At 38.3% G+C, this 22,785-nt stretch overlaps 1 protein-coding gene and 1 pseudogene across 3 annotated transcripts in view; one reads left to right on the top strand and one right to left on the bottom strand.

Moving 5' to 3' along the window:
* The window catches only part of PCCB (propionyl-CoA carboxylase subunit beta), a 98,793-nt gene that overhangs the window by 16,700 nt on the left and 59,308 nt on the right, over positions 1–22,785 (top strand). For all 3 annotated transcript variants that reach the window (XM_042955658.1, XM_042955659.1, XM_042955660.1), the window contains one exon: positions 18,587–18,697. In XM_042955658.1, coding sequence (XP_042811592.1) covers positions 18,587–18,697 — 111 coding nt within the window. The remainder of the gene's footprint in view (positions 1–18,586; positions 18,698–22,785) is intronic.
* On the bottom strand, positions 10,532–10,799 carry LOC122230023 (annotated as a pseudogene).

Genomic DNA, 22,785 nt, shown 5'->3' with positions numbered 1-22,785 from the left:
TCTTTAGTGATATACTTGGATTCCTTTCTCTTTATTCTTTGCATATCTATTATTGGTTTTTGGTTTGTGGTTACCACTCGGTATATAACATCTGCATATAACCGTTTATATTAAGTTGATGATACCTTAAATTTGAACCCATTCTTTACTCCACTGCCCCCCCCACGTTTTAGGTATATGGTGTCACACTTTACATCCTTTTACTTTGTGTATATCTTGACTGATTTTTTTTTTTATAAATACACTTAATTTTACTGCTTTTGTGCCCCCTACTGACTCTTATGATCTGTCCTTTCTATTCAAAGAGTCCCCTTTAATGTTCCTTGTAGGGCTGATTTAGTGGTGATGAACTCCTTTGGTTTTTGTTTGAGAAACTGTATATCTCCTATTTTGAATGATAGCTTGCTGGATAGAGTATCTTGGTTGCAGATGTTCTTCTTTTTTTTTTTTAATTTTTTTTTTTAATGTTTGTTTATTTTTGAGAGAGAGGGACAGAGTGTGAGCAGGGGAGGGGGAGAGAGAGAGGGAGACACAGAATCCGAAGCAGGCTGCAGACTCTGAGCTGTCAGCACAGAGCCTGATGCGGGGCTCGAACTCAGAAACCATGAGATGATGAGCTGAGCCCAAGCCGGATGCTCAACTGACTGAGCCACCCAGGCGTCCCACAGATGTTCTTCTTTTAGCACTTTTTTATTAAAAAAATTTTTTTTCATGTTTGTTTAATTTTGAGAGGGAGAAAAAGAGCAAGGAAGGGTCAGAGAGAGAGGGAGACACAGAATCTGAAGTAGACTCCAGGCTCTGAGCTGTCAGCACAGAGCTGACATGGGGCTAAGACTCACGAACTGTGAGATCATGACTTCAACCGAAGTCAGACGCCCTACAGACTGAGCCACCAGATGCCCCTCTTTTAGCACTTTGAATACATCATGCCATTACTGTCTGTCCTGTGAAGTTCCTGGTGAAAAATCAGCTGATAGCCTTAAGGGGTTTCCTTTGTATCTAACTGTTCTTTTTAAATGCTTTTAAAATGCTCTGTTTATTCCTGCTTTTTGCCATTTTAGTTACAAGGCTTTGGTGTGGACCTCCTTTGCTTGATTTTGTTGGGGACTCTCTGTGCCTCCTTGATCGGGATTTCTGTTTTCTTCCCCAGATTTGAGAAGTTTTCAGTTATTCAAGTAAATTTTTGTCCCCCTTTCTCTTTCTGGGATCCCTATAATGTGAATGTTATTTTGCTTGATGGTGTTGCTGAGTTTCTGTCTCTACGGTTTTTGTATCATTTTTCACTTAACATAATTTTTTTTGAGGTTGATTCAGATTGTACTTTGTGTCAGTTGTCATTTTTTTATTGCTGAATAATGTTACATGGATATATCACATTTTATCTATCAGTTGATGGATGTTTATGTTGTTTCAGCTTTTTGGCTGTCATAAATAATGCTGTGAACATTTGTGTATCACTCTCTGTGTGAACAAAGTTTTTCATAAGAGTGGAATTATTGGGTCTGATAAGCTTATGAGTTTTTAAGAAATTGCCAATTTTTTTTCCAAAATGACTACCAGTTTACATTACCACAAGCAATATATTCAGGGTTTCAGGTTCTTCACATCCTGGTCAACCCTTGAGTATTTCAGTTGTTTTCATTATGGTCATTTTTATGGTATGTTGTAGTAACTCATTGTGGTTTTATTTGTATTTCAATGCTGACTAAATCATGTTGAGCATCTTTTCATGTACATGTTATTCATATGTATGTCTTTTACAAAACATTTTTTCTAATATTTATTTTTGAGAGACAAGCATGAGTGGGGGAGGAGCAGAGAGAGAGGGAGACACAGAATCAGAAGCAGACTCCAGGCTCTGAGCTGTCAGCACAGAGCCTGACATGGGTCTCAGACTCACAAACTATGAGATCATGACCTGAGTCAAGGTCGGATGCTTTACCAACTGAAACACCCAAGCATCTTCCTATGTGTATCTTCTTTGCTGAAATGTCTATTTAGATCTTTTGCTCCTTTTATAATTGGGTTTTGAGTTGTAAGAGTTCTTCATATATTTTGAATATGAGTCCTTTATTAAGTACATAGTTTGCAGGTATTTTCTTCTAGTCTTATGGCTCTTCTTTTTTCACTTCAAATGTCACCATTAAGAAAGAAATGTTTTAAGTGTTGAATTCCAAAAACTCAGTTTGTTTCCTTTGCAGATTATACTTTTATTGTCCTATGTAAGAACTCTGTGTAGTAATACAAAGTTATGAATATTTTGTCCAGTCTCTTTTATGTTAGGTCTGTGATACATATAAAATTTTTGTCTATAGTGTGAGGTCAGGGTCAAAATTCATCCTTATCTCACATTTATTGACATGACTATTCTGTCTCCATTGAATTGTCCTGGCACTTTGGTGCAAAATGAATTGGCCATAAAGGTAAAAATTTCAAGGGGCACCTGGGTGGCTCAGTCGGTTAAGTGTCCGACTTCAGCTCAGGTCACGATCTCGTGGTCTGTGAGTTTGAGCCCCGCGTCGGGCTCTGGGCTGATGGCTCAGAGCCTGGAGCCTGGTTCCGATTCTGTGTCTCCCTCTCTCTCTGCCCCTCCCCCGTTCATGCTCTGTCTCTCTCTGTCTCAAAAATAAATAAAACGTTAAAAAAAATTAAAAAAAAAATTTCTGGACTCAGTTCTTTTCCATTGATCTATATGCTTATGTTTATAAAACAACCCCTCCCCCCCCTTTTTTTTTTAATTGAAGTATAGTTGATGTATAATAGTTTCAGGTGTATAGCATATTGATTTAACATTTACATAAATTATGAAATACTTGCCATGGTAAGTATAATTAATGTCTGTCAGCATACAAAATTGTTACAATATTGACTGTATTTGTTTTGCTGTATTTTTTCATCCTTAGGAGTTTATTTTATAATTGGAGGTTTGTACTTCTGAATCCCTTTCACCTATATGGTTCCCCCACCCCCTCTAGCAACCATTAGTTTTGCATGTTAGCATCTGTTTCTGTTTTGTTAATTTAGATTCCATATGTAAGTGAAATTATATAGTAGTTGTCTTTCTCTGACTTAATTCCCTTAGCATAACACCCTCTGGGTTCATCTGTGTTGTTGCAAATGGCATGATTTCTTTTTTTTTATACACACACACACACACACACACATTACCTCTTTAGGCATTCCTTTACCTTAGGTTGCTTAGGGTACTTAAGTTGCTTCCACATCTTGGCTATTGTAAATAAAGCAGTGAACATAGGGGTGCGTATATCTTTTTGAATTAGTGTTTTCATTTTCTTGCCATAAATACTCAAATTGCTGGATCATATGGTAATTCCATGTTTAAATTTTTGAGAACCCTACATACTGTTTTTTATAGTGGCTGACCTGATGTACGTTCCATCAATAGGGCATAAGCGTTCTCTTTTCTCTATGTCCTCACCAGCACTTGTTATTTCTTGTCTTTTCAATCCTAGCCATTTTGATAGGTACGAAGTGATATCTCATTGTGGTTTTGATTTGCATCAAAAATGTTGAGTATCTTTTGTGTCTATTGATCATCTGTATATCTTCTTTTGAAAAGTCCATTGAGGCCCTCTGCCCATTTTTTAATTGGAGCTTGGTTTGGTTTGGTTTTAAATTAAAGGAGTTCTTGATATATTTTGGATATTAACCATTTAATGGATATGTGATTTACAGGTAACTTGTCCCATTCGGTAGTCTTTTTGTTTTGTTGATGGTTTCCTTTGCTGTGCGAAAGCTTTTTAGTTTGATTTAGCCCTAGTTGTTTGTTTTTGCATTTGTTTCTCTTGCCTGGGGAGAAGGATGAAAAAAATAATGCTACAACTGATGTCTAAGAGTTTGCTGCCTTTGTTTTTCTTCAAGAATTTTATACTTTGGGTATTCTTACATTTATGTCTTTAATCTATTTTGAGTTTATTTTTGTGTGTGGTGTAAGAAAGTGGTCCAGTTTCATTCTTCTGCATGTTGCTGTCCAGTTTTTCCAGTGCTATTTGCTGAAGAGACTGTGTTTTTTCCATTGGATATTCTTTTCTGCTTTGTCGAAGATTAGTTGACCATACATTTGTAGGTCCATTTCTGGATTCTCTGTTGATTTAAGTGTCCGTTTTTGTGCTGGTATCATACTGTCTTGATGATTATAGCTTTGCAATACAGCTTGAAGTCCAGAATTATGCCTACAGCTTTGGTTTTCTTTTTTAATGTTACTTTGGCTTTCAGGGTCTTTTGTGGTTCCATACAAATTTTAGAATTGTTCGTTATAGCTCTGTGAAGAATGCTGGTGTTTTGATAGGGATTGCATTGAATGTGTACATTGCTTTGGGTAGTATTGACATTTTAACAGTGTTTGTTTTTCCAACCTGTGAGCGTGGGATGTTTTTCCATTTCTTTGTGTTTTTAATATCTTTCATAAGCTTTCTATAGTTTTCACCATACAGATCTTTTACCTTTTTGGTTAGGTTTATTCCTAGGTGCAATTGTAAATGGGATTGATTCCTTGATTTCTCTTTCTGCTTCATTATTGGTGTATAGAAATGCATCTGGTTTCTGTATGGTGATTTTATAGCCTGTGACTTTGCTGAATTTATGTATCTGTTTTAGCAGTTTTTTCTTGAAGTCTTTCAGGCTTTCCATGTAGAGTATCATGTTGTCTGCGAAGGGTGGGAGTTTGACTTCTTTGACAATTAGGATTCCTTTTATTTCGTTTTGTTGTCTGATTGCTGAGGCTAGGACTTACAACACTGTGTTCAACAGTAGTGGTGAGAATGGACAACCCTTTTGTGTTCCTGACCTTAGAGGGAAAGCTCTCCATTTTTCCCCATTGACCTTACATATATGGCCTTTATGATCTTGAGGTATGTTCCTTCTATCCCTACTTTCTTGAGATTTTTTTTATCAAGAAAAGCTGTTGTATTTTGTTGAATGTTTTTTCTGCATCTATTGAGAGGGTCATGTGGTTCTTATATTTTATTTTATTAATGTGATATACCATATTGATTTTGTGGATATTGAATCACTCCTGCAGCCCAGGAATAAATCTCACTTGATCGTGGTGAATAATTCTTTTAATGTATTGTTTGATTCGGTTTGCTTTCTTGGGAATTTTTGCATCCATTTTCATCAGTGAGATTGGTGTGTAATTCTCCTTTTTAGTGGGGTCTTTGTCTGGTTTTGGAAACAAGTAGTGCTGGCCTCATAGAATGACTTTGGAAGTTTTCCTTTTATATTTTTTGGAACAAATTCTAAATAATAGGTATTAACTCTTCCTCAAATGTTTGGTAAAATTCCCTGGGAAGCCATCTGGCCCTGGACTTTTTTGTTGGGAGAATTTTATTTACTAGTTGAATTTCTTTACTGATTATGGGTCTGTTCAAATTTACTTCTTCCAATTTCAGTTTTGGTAGTTGATATGTTTCTCTTTCTCTGTCAGAGGGAGTGCTTTTCATGCACGATCTTGATGCACTGCACTCCCCCCGACCTTCTCTTTTTCTCTCTGACCTCTCTCTGCAAAAAAATGGCTCCCTACCCTCTGTCGCTCTGTGACTTTGCTCTCACCTCTCCACACCATGTACCTGCCAAGTTCTCTGGTTCCAATTATGCATATTGTTCCATTAATCCTTAGATCAGTTTCTTAGGTGTTCAAAATGGTTTGATGCAAATAAAGCTGTGTTTCAGGGATGAGACAAGCTTAGGGTCCCCGTGATGTTCTGGCATTTTTAACTCCTCTCCACTCACTGAATGTTTTTTTTTATTCTGTGTCCTCATCTCTAAAGTGAGGTTCCTGTGGAAAAATATGGAGATATTTTAATTTAATTTAATTTTTAATTTTTTTATTCAATTTATTTAAACTTGAAAAGCATCTTCCCAATCTGTTTCCCTGTCTTCCCCGCCCCCATCTGTTCTCTGTATCTGTAAGCTTCTTAAATATATATATACATTTATTTTATTTAGTTTCCACCTATATCTTATTCAGTATTTGTCTTTGTCTGACATTTAATTTAGCATAATGCCCTCGAGGTTCATCCATGTTGTTGCAAATGGCAAGATTTCCTATTTTATGGCAGAATAATATTCCATTGTACCTATGTACCACAATTTACCCATTCATCCATTGATGTACACTTAGGTTGTTTCCATATCTTGGCTATTGTAAACAATGCTGCAGTGAACTTAGGGGTGCAGATATCTTTTCAAATTAGTGTTTTGGTTTTCTTCAGATAGATACCCAGTAGTTGAATTACTGGATCTTAGGGTAGCTCTAGTCTTAATTTTTGAGGAACCTCCATAGTGTTTTCCATTGTGGCTGCACCAATTTACATTTCTGCCAACAGTACACAAGAGTTCCTTTCTTACACACCCTCACCAACACTTGTTAATTCTTGTCTTTTTGATAATACCCATTCTAGTAGGAGTAAAGTGACCTCTCATTGTGGTTTTGTTTCGTGTTTCTATGATGATTGGTGAAGCTGAGCATCTTCTTTTGTACCTGTTGGCCATCTGTATGTCTTTTTTGGAAAAATGTCTTATCACATCTTCCCATATATATATTTTTTTAATGTTTTTTTTTTTTTTTGAGAGAGCGAGAGCAAGTGGGGCAGGGGCAGAGAGAGGGAGACAGAGGATCCAAAGCAGGCTCTGCACTGACAACAGCGAGCCCGATGCAGGGCTCAAACTCATACATCATGAGATCATGACCTGAGCTGAAGTTGGACGCTCAACTGACTGAGCCACCTACTTGCCCCAGAGCTTCCCATATTTTAATTGATTTCCCATGTGTAATTTAATTCCCACGTTCTGTTGAGTTGGGTGAGTTCTTTATATATATTTTGGATATTAGCCCCTTACCAGATATGATTTGCAGATCTCTTCTCCCATTCAGTAGATTGCCTTTCCATTTTGTTGAAGGTTTCCTTTGCTATGCAGAAGCCGTTTAGTTTGATTTAGTCCCACTTGTTTATTTTTGCTTTTGTTATTTTTACTTTTGGTGTCAGAGTAAAAAAATTATTGCTGAGACCTATGTCAAGGAGCTTATTACCTATGGTTTCTTCTGTGAGTTTTGGTTTCTGGTTTTACGTTCAAGTCTTCAATTCATTTTGAATTGATCTTTGTGCATAGTGTAAGACAGTGGTCTAGTTTGAGTCTTTTGCATGTGGGTTTCCAATTTTCACAACACTAATTACTTAAGAGGCTGTCCTTTCCCCATTATATATTCTTGGCTCCTCTCTCATAAATTAATTGACCATATATGTGTGGTTTTATTTCTGGGTGCTCTCTTCTGTTGGTTTGTGTCTTATCTTTAATTCAGTCCTATACTGTTTAGATTATGATTGCTTTGTAATATAGCTTGAAATACCTCCAGGTTACTTCTTTCTTCAGATTGCTTTGCCTATTTTGGATCTTTTTTTTTTTTAAGGTTTTTTTTTTTTATGATTTTATTTATTTATTTTGAGAGAAAGAGAGAGCATTAGTGGGGGACAGGCAGAAAGAGAATCCCAAGCGGGCTCCACTTTGTCAGCATGGAGTCTGATGTGGGCTCAAACTCAGGAACCATGAGATCATGACCTGAGCCAAAGTCAGACACTTAACCAACTGAACCACCCAGGTTCCCCTGTTTTGGATCTTTTATTCATTTTTTTAAATTTAATTTTTTTATTTATTAAAATTTACATCCAAATTAGCAAATAGTGCAACAATGATTTCAGGAGTAGATTCCTTGGTGCCCCTTACCATTTAGCCCATCCCCCCCTCCCACAACCCCTCCAGTAACCCTCTATTTGTTCTCCATATTTATGAGTCTCTTCTGTTTTGTACCCCTCCCTGTTTTTATATTATTTTTGTTTCCCTTCCCTTATGTTCATCTGTTTTGTCTCCTAAAGTCCTCATATGAGTGAAGTCATATGATATTTATCTTTCTCTGACTGACTAAATTCACTTAGCATAATACCCTCGAGTTCATCCACGTAGTTGCAAATGGCAAGATTTCATTCTTTTTGATTGCCGAGTAATAGCCCATTGTGTGTGTGTGTGTGTGTGTGTGTATATATACACACATATATACTTCATTGTATATATATATGTGTGTGTGTGTGTGTGTGTATATATATATATATATATATATCACATATCTTCTTTATCCATTCACCCATCGATGGACATTTGGGCTCTTTCCACGCTTTGGCTATTGTTGATACTGTTGCTATAAACATGGGGGTGCATGTGTCCCTTTGAAACAGCACACCTGTATCCCTTGGAAAATACCTAGTAGTGCAATTGCTGGGTCATAGGGTAGTTCTATTTTTAGTTTTTGAGGAACCTCCATACCATTTTCCAGAGTGGCTGCACTAGCTTGCATTCCCACCAACAATGCAAAAGAGATCTCTTTCTCCGCATCCTCACCAACATCTGTTGTTGCCTGAGTTGTTAATGTTAGCCATTCTGACAGGTGTGAGGTGGTATCTCATTGTGGTTTTGATTTGTATTTCCCTGATGATGAGGTGATGTTGAGCATTTTTTCATGTGTCGGTTGGCCATCTGGATGTCTTCCTTGGAGGAGTGTCTATTCATGTCTTTTGCCCATTTCTTCACTGGATTATCTGTTTTTTGGGTGTTGAGGTTGATAAGTTCTTTATAGATTTTGGATCCTAACCCTTTATCTGATATGTCATTTGCAAATATCTTCTCCCATTCTGTCGATTACCTTTTAGTTTTGCTGGTTGTTTTCTTGGCTGTGCAGAAGCTTTTTATTTTGATGAGGCCCCAGTAGTTCATTTTTGCTTTTGTTTCCCTTGCCTCCGGAGACATGTTGAGTAAGAAGTTGCTGCGGCCAAGGTCAGAGAGGTTTTTGCCTGCTTTCTCCTCTAGGATTTTGATGGCTTCCTGTCTTACATTTAGGTCTTTCATCCATTTTGAGTTTATTTTTGTGTATGGTGTAAGAAAGTGGTCCAGGTTCATTCTTCTGCATGTCGCTGTCCAGTTTTCCCAGCACCACTTGCTGAAGAGACTGTCTTTATTCCATTGGATATTCTTTCCTGCTTTGTCAAAGATTAGTTGGCCATACGTTTGTGGGTCCATTTCTGGGTTCTCTCTTCTGTTCCATTGATCTGAGTGTCTGTTCTTGTGTCAGTACCATACTGTCTTGATAGTTACAGCTTTGTAGTATAGCTTGAAGTCCGGGATTGTGATGCCTCCTGCTTTGGTTTTCTTTTTCAAGACTGCTTTGGCTATTCGGGGTCTTTTTTGGTTCCATACAAATTTTAGGATTATTTGTTCTAGTTCTGTGCAGAATGCTAGTTTAATTTTGATAGGGATTGCATTGAATGTGTAGATTGCTTTGGGTAGTATCTACATTTTAACAATATTTGTTCTTCCTATCCAGGAGCATGGAACATTTTTCCATTTTTTGGTGTCTTCTTCAATTTTTTCATAAGCTTCCTATAGTTTTCAGTGTGTAGATTTTTTACTTCTTTGGTTAGATTTATTCCTAGGTATTTAATGGGTTTTGGTGCCCTATTTTGGATCTTTTAAAGTTTCATAGAAATTTTAGGATTCTTTGTTTTTGTTTCTAAAAAAAGTGCCATTGGAATTTTGATAAGGGATTGCACTGAATGTACATATTGCTTTTGGGTAGTATGGACAATTTGTTCTTTCCATCTATAACTATAGAATATCTTTCCATTTGTGTTTTCATCAGTTTCTTCTATTAATGTTTTGAGGCTTCAGCATATAGATCCTTGGTTAAATTTATTCTTGGGTATTTTATTATTTTTTTAATGTTTATTTTTGAGAGAGAGAGAGAGAGAAAGCATGCACACATGAGTAAGAGAGGGGCAGAGAGAAAGGGAGACACAGAATGCAAAGCAGGCTCAGGCTCTGAGCTTTTAGCACAGAGTCCAACATGGGGCTTGAACTCAGGAGCCACGAGATCATGACCTAAACTGAAGTCAGATGCTCAACCAACTGAGCCACTCAGGTGCCCAGGTATTTTATTTTTTATTGATGTAATTGTAAATGGGATTATTGTTATTTTTTCTAATACCTATTAATGTGTAGAGATGCAGCAGATTTTTATGTCCTGCAACTTTACTGAATTTATTCTAATAGTGTTTTTTGGTAGAACCTTTCAGTTTTAGGATTTATTTATTGTTTTTTTGAAGGCCACTGATTTTATTGATTTAAAAAACTTTTTAAGGACAGTGACTGTTCTGCTAAGAAAGGAGCCGAAGAACATAAAACAGACCAGAGGTGGAGGTCGGAGTGGGAGGTCTGGGAGGGGCCAGGAATCCACTGGAAGAGGCTGAGAATTGTTGACATGAAACTGGCAGGGGAAGGAAAAGTGAGACTCATGCAAGAGGGAGAATTTCCGGAGGGGGAGAGAACTTCCAAAAGATTTTGAAGTACAGCAGAGGTTGAGTACAACAGAAATCTCTTCCTTTGTAGAGGACAGGGGAGGAGTCCCTACATTGTAAACTCTGAGACTCAATGCTGGGCCTTGGGGCTGGGTGTTCCCCAGAGAGCCTCACAATAAGGCGTCACACCACTCTTGAAGGCACCTAAGCAGTCCTGGGACTGTCTGGCCTTGGCACTGCATGTGTCCTTTAGCCATTCTTGGAAGAGATCTTCATCTTTCCTTAGCATGAGAAACTGGCCAAGGACCACATAGGCCTTGTCAAAGCCCCTTTTCTCCAGCTTCTTGCCCAAGACTTCACCAGTCTCTGCTGGCTCCCCACTGGCTTTTCCCCCATGGGCTCTGTCACAAAGTCTCTGTGCTTTTGGGAGGTTGTCATCTTGATCAGCTTAATAGGCAACTTCAGCTTCTGTAATGGCTCCTTCTACCACTCGGCTGCTCCCACTGAATACCTTGACCCACTAGAGGGTTGAGTGTTTATATCTTTATCTATATATCTATATCTATATAAAATATGTCATCTGCAAATAGTTTTATTTCCAATTAGGATGGTGTGTGTGTGTGTGTGTGTGTGTGTGTGTGTGTGTGTGTGTGTATGTATGTATAACTACTTGCTCTGGTTAGGACTTTAGTACTATGTTGCATAAAAATGGTGAGAATGGGCATCTTTCTTGTTGCTGATCTAAGAGGAATTGATTTTAGCTTTTCACCGTTCAGTATGATGTTAGCTGTTGGCTTGTTATACGTGGCCTTTATTATGTTGAGGTATGTTCTCTGTATACCTGTTTTGTTGAGAGATTTTATCTTAAATGGGTGTTGAATTTTATCAAATGTCAAAATTTTTCTGCCTCTGTTCCGATGATCATGATTTTTATTCTTCATTTTGTTAATGTGGTATATGCTGGTGACTGACTGTAGATGTTAAACCAAGCTTGTATCCCTTGAATAAATCCCACTTTGATCATGGTATATATTTTTAATGTATTGTTGAATCAGGTTTGTTAATATTTTGAGTGTTTTTGCATCTGTGTTTATCAAGAGTATTGGTCTGTAATTCTTTTTTTCTGTCATCTTTGGTTTTGCTATCAGGGTAATTCTGATCTTGTAAAATGAGTCTGGAAGAATTCCCCTCTCTTCTGTTTTTTTGGAGGAGTTTGAGAAGGATTAGTAAACGTGTAAAAGCTCTCCTACAGGGGACAGTGGTAAACTGGAGCCTGTTAGAGGTTGAGTGCAAAGATACTGCCTGCCCTTTGAGGTCTCTGGAAAGGATTACAGTTGGCCCCAAGATACATCCCTAATTAAAAAAAAGTCTGCCCTACAACTGCAGTCATGATGATGAACTAACAGTCCTCCTTCACACACAGTTCCTGGGTCTATTGCTCCTTGTAGTGCATTGTAGGTTATGGCTGTTTAAGAGCTTTTTCTCCTTGGTTACAGTCCTGCAGATCCTAGGAGTCTAAGTCCTACTGGCCATCAGAGTCAGGTGATGTCGAGGTGTCCCCTAGAAACAGTCACAGAAATTAGGGTCCTCAATGGTGTGAGCTCCTTTCTGGGTCACACCAATTATTACAGTCCCATGAGACCAGGAATGTAAGGTCCTCTGGCCTCCAGAACCAAGTAAGCAAGAGCGGTCCCCTAGATGGCCCCTGCAAAAATTGGGGCACCAGGTGTATTCAAGAGCTGCCTTCTGGGAGACGCCGGTGTTCTGGAGCATGGCAAAGAGACCACAAGGATGGTGTCCCCTCAGCCTCCATTCCTGTTGAGTGTTCAGGCAGGCTCCTAGATGTGTGTGTGTGTGTGTGTGTGTGTGTGTGTGTGTGTGTGTACGTTTGCCTCTCAGGCTGATGCTTTTATATAAGCATGTGAGCCACCTTCACTGTAAGTCTGGGTGCAATTTGCTGCCTTTGAGTTGTGCTTTGGGGTGAGTTTGAGGGTGTAAGCCACCCTTCAAAAGTGGTTTTCCAGATAGCTTCAGTCTTGTGGGTCTCAGGACATGAGCCCTGGTAAGTTAAAAGTTAGGTGTTTTGGGGGCTTATCTCTCAGGTGTTTATCCTAAAAGTTTGGGATTCTCAATTTGGGGTTCTAACTCTTTGTTCCTGAGGGAGAAGGTCCAGGTTTTGAGTTCCTTCCTAGGTTGTGGGACACTGTGCCAGAGGTGGGGTGGAGTTTATGGTGATAGTGTGCCTCAGTCTCTCATATCTGCCTATGTGTAGTTTTCTTCTGTGTAGTTGTCACTCATTTAGCCTTTATGTGTGTGTGTTTTTTTTTTTCCCCCTTAGAGGAAATTGTTCCATATGTAGCTGTAGACTCACTGTGGTGTTGGGAGGGGGTGAGTTGAGGATTTTCCTATATTACCATCAAAAACTAGATTTTTATTTTACTTGCATTTATTTATTTTTTAAAAACTAGATTTAAATCTAATCTATATTAATAGAGGAATTTAATCCATTTACATTTAATATGATTACTAATAAAGGTTTTATTTCTGCTATTTACCTATTCTCTGTGTTACGTTCTTTTGTTCCTCAGTTCCTCTATTAATCTTTAGTGTCATTTTTTTAAGTGTGCCGTTTGGATTCACTTCTTTCATTTTCATCATTCTTCCCCTAGTAATTACCTAGGGAATTAAAATTATCACCTTAAATTTACAGCAATTTTGTTTGAATAATACTAGTTTAGCTTCAATAGTATGTGAAAGTTCTGCTTTTATACATCTCTATTCCTTCTCCATGTTGTTACCATAAGTTATATTTTTATATGTTGTGTACCCAAACAGATTTATATTTTTGTTTTGTTCATTTGCTTTTTTTTTTTTTTTTAATTTTTTTTTTTCAACATTTATTTATTTTTGGGACAGAGAGAGACAGAGCATGAACGGGGGAGGGGCAGAGAGAGAGGGAGACACAGAATCGGAAACAGGCTCCAGGCTCTGAGCCATCAGCCCAGAGCCTGACGCGGGGCTCGAACTCACGGACTGCGAGATCGTGACCTGGCTGAAGTCGGACGCCCAACCGACTGCGCCACCCAGGCGCCCCATGCATTTGCTTTTTAAATACCTTAGGAAGAAGGAAGATGTTACAAATCAAACCAAAGTACCAAAATAACACTGCCTTTTATGTTTACTTAGGAAATTACATTTACTAGTGTTTATTTTTTCTCATGACGTCAGGGTATTTACTATGGTCCTTTCATTTCAGGCTGAAGGACCTGTAGCATTTCTTGTATGTCTACTGTAAACAACCTTCAGCTTTTGTCTGGAAATGTCTTAATTTTTCCTTTATTCTGAAAGGATAGTTTTGCTGGATATATTTGACAGTTTTCTTTTTCCTTTTGAGACTATAATATCCCACTGGACTCTATGATTTTTTTTTTTTTTTAAGTTTATTTATTTTTGAGAGAGAGTGAGTGAGCACAAGTAGGGAAGGGGCAGAGAGATAGAGGGAGAGAGAGAATCCCTAGCAGGCTCTGCACTGTCAGCATAGAGCCCAATGCAGGGCTTGAACTCATGAACTGTGAGATAATGACCTGAGCTTAAATCAAAGTTGTATGCTTAGTGACTGAGCCACTGAGGCACCCCTGGACTCTATGATTTCTGGTGAGAAGTAAACTGTTAATTTTATTGAGGATTTCTTGTATGTGACAAGTTGCTTCCTCTAGTTGCCCTCAAATTCCTCTCCTTGTGTTTAGGTTTCAGCAGTTTGAATGTAATGTGAGTTTGGTGTGGATCTGAGTTCATCCTATCTGCATGGAAATTCAGAGATTTTTGGATGTGTATATTCACATCTTTCATCAAATCTGGGAAGTTTTCAGCCATTATTTCTTGAAATCTTTTGCCTCTTCCTCTGAGATAACTGTAATGTGTATGTTGGTACATGTCATGCATCCTTACAGATTCCTTAGGCTGTTCATTATTCTTCATTGTTTGCCTAGCTGCTCCTTAGACTGAATAGTTTCAGTGTCTTCACGTTGTCTGAATTTTTCTTTTGCTTGTTGAAGTCTGCTGTTGAACCCTTCTAGTAAGCTTTTAATTTCAGGTCTTGTTCTTTTCAGCTTCGGAATTACTGTTTGGTTTCTTTTTATTTCTGTCTCTTTACTGGCATACTCATTTTGTCATTGTTTTGCTGATTTCCCTTTTTTCCCCCCTCATGATTTCCTTTAGCGCATTGACCATTTAAGACCATTGCTGTAACATCTTTGACAGTTCCAATGTTTTAGCTTCCTCAGCAATGTTTTTTTTTTTTTTTTCCTGTGAATGGCCCATAGTAGCCTGTTTATGTGTTTGGTAATTTCTTTGTTGAGTACTGGAAATTATGTGTATTTCTGGTAATGTTGGAAATCTAATTCACTCATTAGAGACTACAGAGTTTTCCTTCTTGGGGGCTGAATCTATCCATTTGTGACTTTCTGAACTGTTTTTGCAAAATATGTTACATGTTTAGTGTGGTCATTGAAGATTCTGGCAGTCCGTCAGCTGACAAAGATTTCCTTAAAAGTCTGGCTCCCAGAAGAGAAACTGTCTCTTTAAATCCCATCTCAGCCAGGGAGCTACTTGAATCTGTCGGGGTTCAAACAGTTGCCAGCCTCTCTGCTGGTCCCATATTGATCAAAAACCATGATCAGTAATCAGTACACATAACTGAGTTTTGGAGGACAGGGTTCTTATTGCTTACTCTGACACCAGCTAGCTGCAGTAGGAACATAGGCTGCCAATCCCCTCGCAAGGGGTTGCAGGGGTGGGGGAGGGATGGTTCCACTACACTCTAGGGTTCCAAAATAGTTGATTCAGACAGTTCCTGCTAGCTCAATAGTGGGTTAGAGGCAGATTCTTAGAACTTCTTGTTCTAGCATCTTCTGTGATGTCACTCCAGTTCTTCCATGTTACGCACATATTTTTAGTATACCTTTCTAATTCCTCTGACTTAAACAAAACAAAACAAAACTATGTTGAGTTAATGGGTGTTTGCTCTAAGGGTTACAATATGTATCTTAATTGATCACAGTCTACTTCAAATGGAAACTGACTTAATTCTGGTAAAATATAGGATCTTTGATCTGATATAGCTCCATTTTACCCCCCTTTGTTTTCTTATTAACACTTTGCTGCTAGGTTTATAAGTTATTTAAAATTATGGCTTTATATAATCTTTTAAAGTATCAAGACAGAACTATATTTATACAGTATTATATATTTAATCACATGATGTTACTTGCTTCTTGTGGATTTTAATTACCATCTGGTATTATTTTCTTTTACCCTGAAGGACATTGAGCTGGTTTGGGCAGTGGTAGCAGCCTGAGTTAAGAATGCTACTGCTCTTAGCTCAAGTTTAGCAGGTTTTTTTTTTTTTTTTTTTTTTTTTTTTTTTTAACTTTAAATCAATAAACACTTCTCAAGTTGTTAATATTTGGTTGGGTTCCTAAGCCTTCAAATGTTTGTTTTTGATAATTCTTACCAGTTTTATAGTTGTTGTTTTGGAGGAGAGTTTTCTAAACTATTCACTCTGCCATAGCTGGAAGTTCACCTGTGTACCTTGATATTTTTTGCATAGTATAGACAACTTTTTCAACTTTTTTTATTGTTGTAAAATACACTTGAAATTTACCAATTTAACCATTATTAAGTGTACATTCAGTGGTAGTAAATACATCCATAATGTTGTGCAACTGTCACCAGTATTCATCTGGGTAACTCTTTTCATCTTGCAAAACTGGAACTCTAGGAGTGCCTGGCTGGCTCAGTTGGAAGAACATGTGATTCTTGATCCTTGGGGTTGTGAGTTCGAGCCCCACATTGGGTATAGAGATTACAAAAACAAACAAACAAAACCAAACTGGAACTCTATACCCTTTAAGCAGTTTCCCCTGTTATTCCCTCCCCCAGGTCCCTGGTAATCAGTCTTCCACTTTGTCAGTATGATTTTGACTAAGTACCTTATATAAGTGAAATAATATTGTATTTATTTGTGTCTTTGTGAATGGCTTATTTAGTATAATGTCCTCAATGTTTATCCATGTTGTAGCAAGTTTTTTCTTTTTAAGGCTAAATAATACTCCGTTGTATGTACATATCACATTTTGTTTATTCATTCATCCATTGGGCAGTGGGTTGCTTCTGTGTTTCAGTTATTGTGAGTAATGCTGCTATGAATATAGGTGTACAAATATCTCTTTGAGGGGTGCCTGGGTGACTCAGTCGGTTAAGCATCTCTCTCCCTTACGGTGACCATCTCCATGCTGGGTGTGGAGCTTGTTTGAGATTCTCTCTCTCCCCCTCCCCCTCCCCCTCCCCCTCCCCCTCCCCTGCTTATGCACATATCTCTCTCAAAATAAAATTTGTTTCTTACATTGGTTCAAGTGACGGAATAAATTCTAAAAACAAAACAAAAAAACAATACAAATATGTCTTTGAGACCCTGGTTTCCATTCTTTCTGGTATATTGCTATAAGCGGAATTTCTGGATCACATGGTAATTTTTAAATTTTTGAGGAACCTCTGTGCTGTTTTCCACAGTGGCTGTACCATTTTACATTCCCACCAGCAGTTTGCAAAGGTTCCAATTTCTCCAAATCCTTGCCAACATTACTTGTTTTCTGTTTGATAGTAGCTATCCCAGTGTTTCTGTTGTGGTACCTATAACACAACCTTCTAAAAAGATTTTTCTTTTTAATGTTTATTTTTGAGAGAGAGAGTGCGAGTGAGTGGGTGGGGGAGGGGCAGAGAGAGGGAGAGACACAGAATCTGAAGCAGGCTCCAGGCTCTAAACTACAGCACAGAGCTTGATGCGGGGCTCGAACCCACGAACCATGAGATCATGACCTGAGCCAAAGTTGGAAACTTAACTGCCTGAACCACCCAGGTGCCCCTGTGATACCTCATTCTAGTTATGATTTGTATTTCCCTAATGATTAGGGATGTTGAGCTGGAATGACAGGGGCTTGCAGCAATGAGGTAGGGAGGTAGAACCACAATGGCCACCGTCCTTTCTAACTACATTTGTGTAATCAGAATCTCAGCAGTGGGCAATCCGTGATATTTGGAGGACAGAGTGCTTTTTGTCTACCTGGGCTCTTTTTGAAAGCTCTGTGTAAGCTGCTCCAGGAGTATGTTTACCGCTGCCTGCCTTGTGGCTAAGGGGGCAGAGGATGAGTAGCTGCTGTTGTGCTAAGAGCTAAAATTGACCGAAATTAACTGCAGTTTATTCCCCAAAGTTTCCTCTGGGAGTTGGAAGCCTTCTATAGACTCTAGAGTTTCAAAAAGTTTTTTCACATAGATTATGTCAGTCCAGGTGTTGTCTAGGTGAAGACAGATTCCTGGTGCTTTCTGCTCTGCCATCTTCCCAGAATCCTCTCTATTAGATGGCTTTTTGTGCTATTCTCAGCTATGTCCTATGATTTATAAAAATTGGGTTCAGAGCCTAGACATGGCTAAAAGTGGACATGCTTCTTTTATGCTGATGGAGCTGAGGGGAAGGAAAACAGTTGGGAGTTGGGCAAGGAGTCATTGGAGTATCATCTTGCTTGGGTCTTTCAGTCCCATTCCTTTCTTTCCCAGAGGTGGCCTGAGGCTTGGCCCTTTGCATACCTTTTCCCCCATTGAAACTTTCTGGCTTCAGCTACCTCCCTTTCTCCATATACCCTGTCTAGAGGTGGGCAGACATTGAAGACAGAGTAAAGTTGCACCTGCTTCTTAACCTTGCCTTCTAACTGCTGGGTACCCTCTGTGGTTGGTGTGAAGGGACTCCAACTAGAGGTCATGGCTCCACGGTAAGTGTTGGCTTTGTACCTCCTGCCTAAGGCTTTCATTCATTTTTTTCAGCCAGCTTTGTGAAGGTAGGGGTGCTGGGCTTGAGGTGTGTTTGGGGCTGGGGTGAAATTGATGGGAGTCACTCCGAGCTCATGTCCTGTTGGAGCTTTTGGGAAACTACTGTCAGGGAGGGGAGAGAGGGTATTTGCCCCAGAAATTAATATGCCAATAATCCCATCTGTTATGTGGAGAAATTGCACATATATAATTCTGGAAGAAACTGTACTGATTAGGTCTCTTGCCTCCAGGATAGAATTTCTGTGACTAAAAGCCAAATGTAATTTTATTATTGCCTTTATTTTTCTGCAGTTAGTGCAATGAACACCTCTGTAACAAGACGCCTTATCTTTCTCTTTTGGCAGAGGAACGTCATGGCATCTGGAGTCGTCCCTCAGATTTCTCTCATCATGGGCCCATGTGCTGGTGGGGCCGTGTATTCCCCAGCTCTAACAGACTTTACGTTCATGGTAAAGGTAAGAAGGAAGGGCCTGTTTCTCCTGCCCTTTGAGAGTTGTTCAGTAACTCACCTGCAGTAAAAAGAATCCCTGACCTAGATCTGAGTTATCTGCATTGTCATTGGCTTTCAGCATAGTAATGATAAGATGTTAGTGGAGAGAAGGTTTTGGCAGAATGTGTTTGTGTACTTCATTGGTGGGTGATTTTACTTGTTGATTTGAAATGCAAATGATTTCCAAGTAATCAAAGGATCCTATCTGCCCAGACAGATGATTGTTTACTGAATCCTTTTAAGAAGTTTCTCACAGTAGGCTTTCCTGTAATCTATTGGGAAGTTGTTTCTTATGTCCTACCTTTATTTTTTCAGCTTTTTGCCATTTCATTACATATTGTTTATAATGGTAATGGTAAATCTGATTTCTAACTTCATTTTGAGAGGTGTATATCTTTAGTACATAATTTTTATGGAATGATATTTTAAATTTTATTTTACTTATTTTTTTGAAAAAATTTTTTAATTTTATTTTTTAAAATTTACATCCAAATTAGTTAGCATATAGTGCAACAGTGATTTCAGGAGTAGATTCCTTAATGCCCCTTACCCATTTAGCCCATCCCCCTCCCACAACCCCTCCAGTAACCCTCTGTTTGTTCTCCATATTTAAGAGTCTCTTATGTTTTGTCCCCCTCCCTGTTTTTATATTATTTTTGTTTCCCTTCCATTATATTTATCTGTTTTGTCTCTTAAAGCCCTCATATGAGTAAAGTCATATGATATTTATCTTTCTCTGATGGACTAATTTTGCTTAGCATAATACCCTCGAGTTCCATCGACATAGTTGCAAATGGCAAGATTTCATTCTTTTTGATTGCCGAGTAATAGTCCATTGTGTGTGTGTGTGTGTGTGTGTGTGTGTGTGTGTGTATACATGTATATAAATATGTAGGGGGGGTGTGTGTATATATATGTATATATATATATATATATACACACACACACATATATATATATATACACACACACATACCACATCTTCTTTATCCATTCATCCATCGATGGACATCTGAGCTCTTTCCACGCTTTGGCTATTGTTGATACTGTTGCTATAAACATGGGGGTGCATGTGTCCCTTTGAAACAGCACACCTGTATCCAATACCTAGTAGTGCAATTGCTGGGTCATAGGGTAGTTCTATTTTTAGTTTTTTGAGGAACCTCCATACCATTTTCCAGAGTGGCTGCACTAGCTTGCATTCCCACCAACAATGCAAAAGAGATCCTCTTTCTCCGCATCCTCACCAACATCTGTTGTTGCCTGAGTTGTTAATGTTAGCCATTCTGACAGGTGTGAGGTGGTATCTCATTGTGGTTTTGATTTGTATTTCCCTGATGATGAGGTGATGTTGAGCATTTTTTCATGTGTCGGTTGGCCATCTGGATGTCTTCCTTGGAGGAGTGTCTATTCATGTCTTTTGCCCATTTCTTCACTGGATTATCTGTTTTTTGGGTGTTGAGGTTGATAAGTTCTTTATAGATTTTGGATCCTAACCCTTTATCTGATATGTCATTTGCAAATATCTTCTCCCATTCTGTCGATTACCTTTTAGTTTTGCTGGTTGTTTTCTTGGCTGTGCAGAAGCTTTTTATTTTGATGAGGCCCCAGTAGTTCATTTTTGCTTTTGTTTCCCTTGCCTCCGGAGACATGTTGAGTAAGAAGTTGCTGCGGCCAAGGTCAGAGAGGTTTTTGCCTGCTTTCTCCTCTAGGATTTTGATGGCTTCCTGTCTTACATTTAGGTCTTTCATCCATTTTGAGTTTATTTTTGTGTATGGTGTAAGAAAGTGGTCCAGGTTCATTCTTCTGCATGTCGCTGTCCAGTTTTCCCAGCACCACTTGCTGAAGAGACTGTCTTTATTCCATTGGATATTCTTTCCTGCTTTGTCAAAGATTAGTTGGCCATACGTTTGTGGGTCCATTTCTGGGTTCTCTCTTCTGTTCCATTGATCTGAGTGTCTGTTCTTGTGTCAGTACCATACTGTCTTGATAGTTACAGCTTTGTAGTATAGCTTGAAGTCCGGGATTGTGATGCCTCCTGCTTTGGTTTTCTTTTTCAAGACTGCTTTGGCTATTCGGGGTCTTTTTTGGTTCCATACAAATTTTAGGATTATTTGTTCTAGTTCTGTGCAGAATGCTAGTTTAATTTTGATAGGGATTGCATTGAATGTGTAGATTGCTTTGGGTAGTATCTACATTTTAACAATATTTGTTCTTCCTATCCAGGAGCATGGAACATTTTTCCATTTTTTGGTGTCTTCTTCAGTTTTTTCATAAGCTTCCTATAGTTTTCAGTGTGTAGAGTTTTCACCTCTTTGGTTAAATTTATTCCTAGGTATTTTATGGGTTTTGGTGCAATTGTAAATGGGATTGATTCCTTGATTTCTCTTTCTGTTGTTTCATTGTTGGTGAATAGGAATGAAACCAATTTCTGTGCATTGATTTTATATCCTGCAACTTTGCTGAATTCATGAATCAGTTCTAGCAGTTGTTTGGTGGAATCTTTAGGGTTTTCCATATACAGTATTGTGTCAAATGGGAAGAGTGAAAGTTTGACCTCCTCCTGGCTAATTTGGATGCCCTTTATTTCTTTGTGTTGTCTGATTGCAGAGGCTAAGACTTCCAACACTATGTTGAATAACAGTGGCGAAAGTAGACATCCCTGTCTTGTTCCTGACCTTAGGTGGAAAGCTCTCAGTTTTTCCTCATTGAGGATGATTTAATGTTGGGTCGTTCATATACAGCTTTTATGATCTCGAAGTATGATCCTTCTATCCCTACTTTCTTGTGGGTTTTGATCAAGAAAGGATGCTGTATTTTGTCAAATGCTTTTTCTGCATCTATTGAGAGGGTCATATGGTTCTTGTCCTTTTTTAATTGATGTGATGAATCATGTTCATTGTTTTGCAGATATTGAACCAGCCCTGCATCCCAGGTATAAATCCCACTTGGTCCTGGTGAATAATTTTTTTAATGTATTGTTGGAGCCATTTGGCTAATACCTTGTTGAGGATTTTTGCATCCATGTTCATCAGGGAAATTGGTCTATAGTTCTCCTTTTTAGTGGGGTCTCTGTCTGGTTTTGGAATCAAGGTAATGCTGGCTTCATAGAAAGAATTTGGAAGTTTTCCTTCCATTTCTATTTTTTGGAACAGCTTCAAAAGAATAGATGTTAACTCTTCCTTAAATGTTTCGTAGAATTCCCCTGGAAAGCCATCGGGCCCTGGACTCTTGTTTTTTGGGAGATTTTTGATTTCTAATTCAATTTCTTTACTGGTTATGGGTCTGTTCAAGTTTTCTATTTCTTCCTGTTTCACTTTTGGTAGTGTATATGTTTCTAGGAATTTGTCCATTTCTTCCAGATTGCCCATTTTATTGGCATATAATTGCTCATAGTATTCACAATAGTATTGTTTGCATATCTGCTGTGTTGGTTGTGATCTCTCCTCTTTCACTCTTGATTTTATTTATTTGGGTCCTTTCCTTTTTCTTTTTGACCAAACTGGCTAGTGGTTTATCAAGATATTTCTAATTTTAAATCAGGCCTACTTGCATTTATACAAGAACTTGCATTATACTTGAACTTGAGAACATTTTTAAAAAATTAGTTTTTCTTTATAAAATACATTTAACAGTAATGAGCAAATAAATTCCAAGACTGATTTGGAGTAGGATGGAGAGAAAAGCTAGTCTTCTAGTATGAGGAGAACAATGTAAATGAGAGAATGTAAATAAGGAACACTTTTTTTCTCAAGGGTAGTTTGGCAGTAGGAATTGACAAGTTTCGAAACTTTGATCCAGATACTCTGTTTTTTGTGATGGATTGAAAGCAATCTGTATGTTCAACAGAGGTGGTTTTAAAAATGAAGATGACCACTTCTCTTCCTGAACAAAGCAGAATTCCCTATACTTTGCCCACTCAGTCAATATATACAATACCTATCTGAGCTAACCCAGCCTTCTTCTCCCTGCCAGGAACAGAGGTGTCAATTCTTTTGGCTAAGGACATTCTCTCCCGCTCTCCCTACATTCATGCACATTTTGTAATAAGAC

Source organism: Panthera leo, chromosome C2 (assembly GCF_018350215.1).
Source record: "Panthera leo isolate Ple1 chromosome C2, P.leo_Ple1_pat1.1, whole genome shotgun sequence".
Lineage (NCBI taxonomy): Eukaryota > Metazoa > Chordata > Mammalia > Carnivora > Felidae > Panthera > Panthera leo.
The sequence above is the reverse complement of the archived record's forward strand: the minus strand, read 5'-3'. Positions and strand labels throughout refer to the sequence as shown.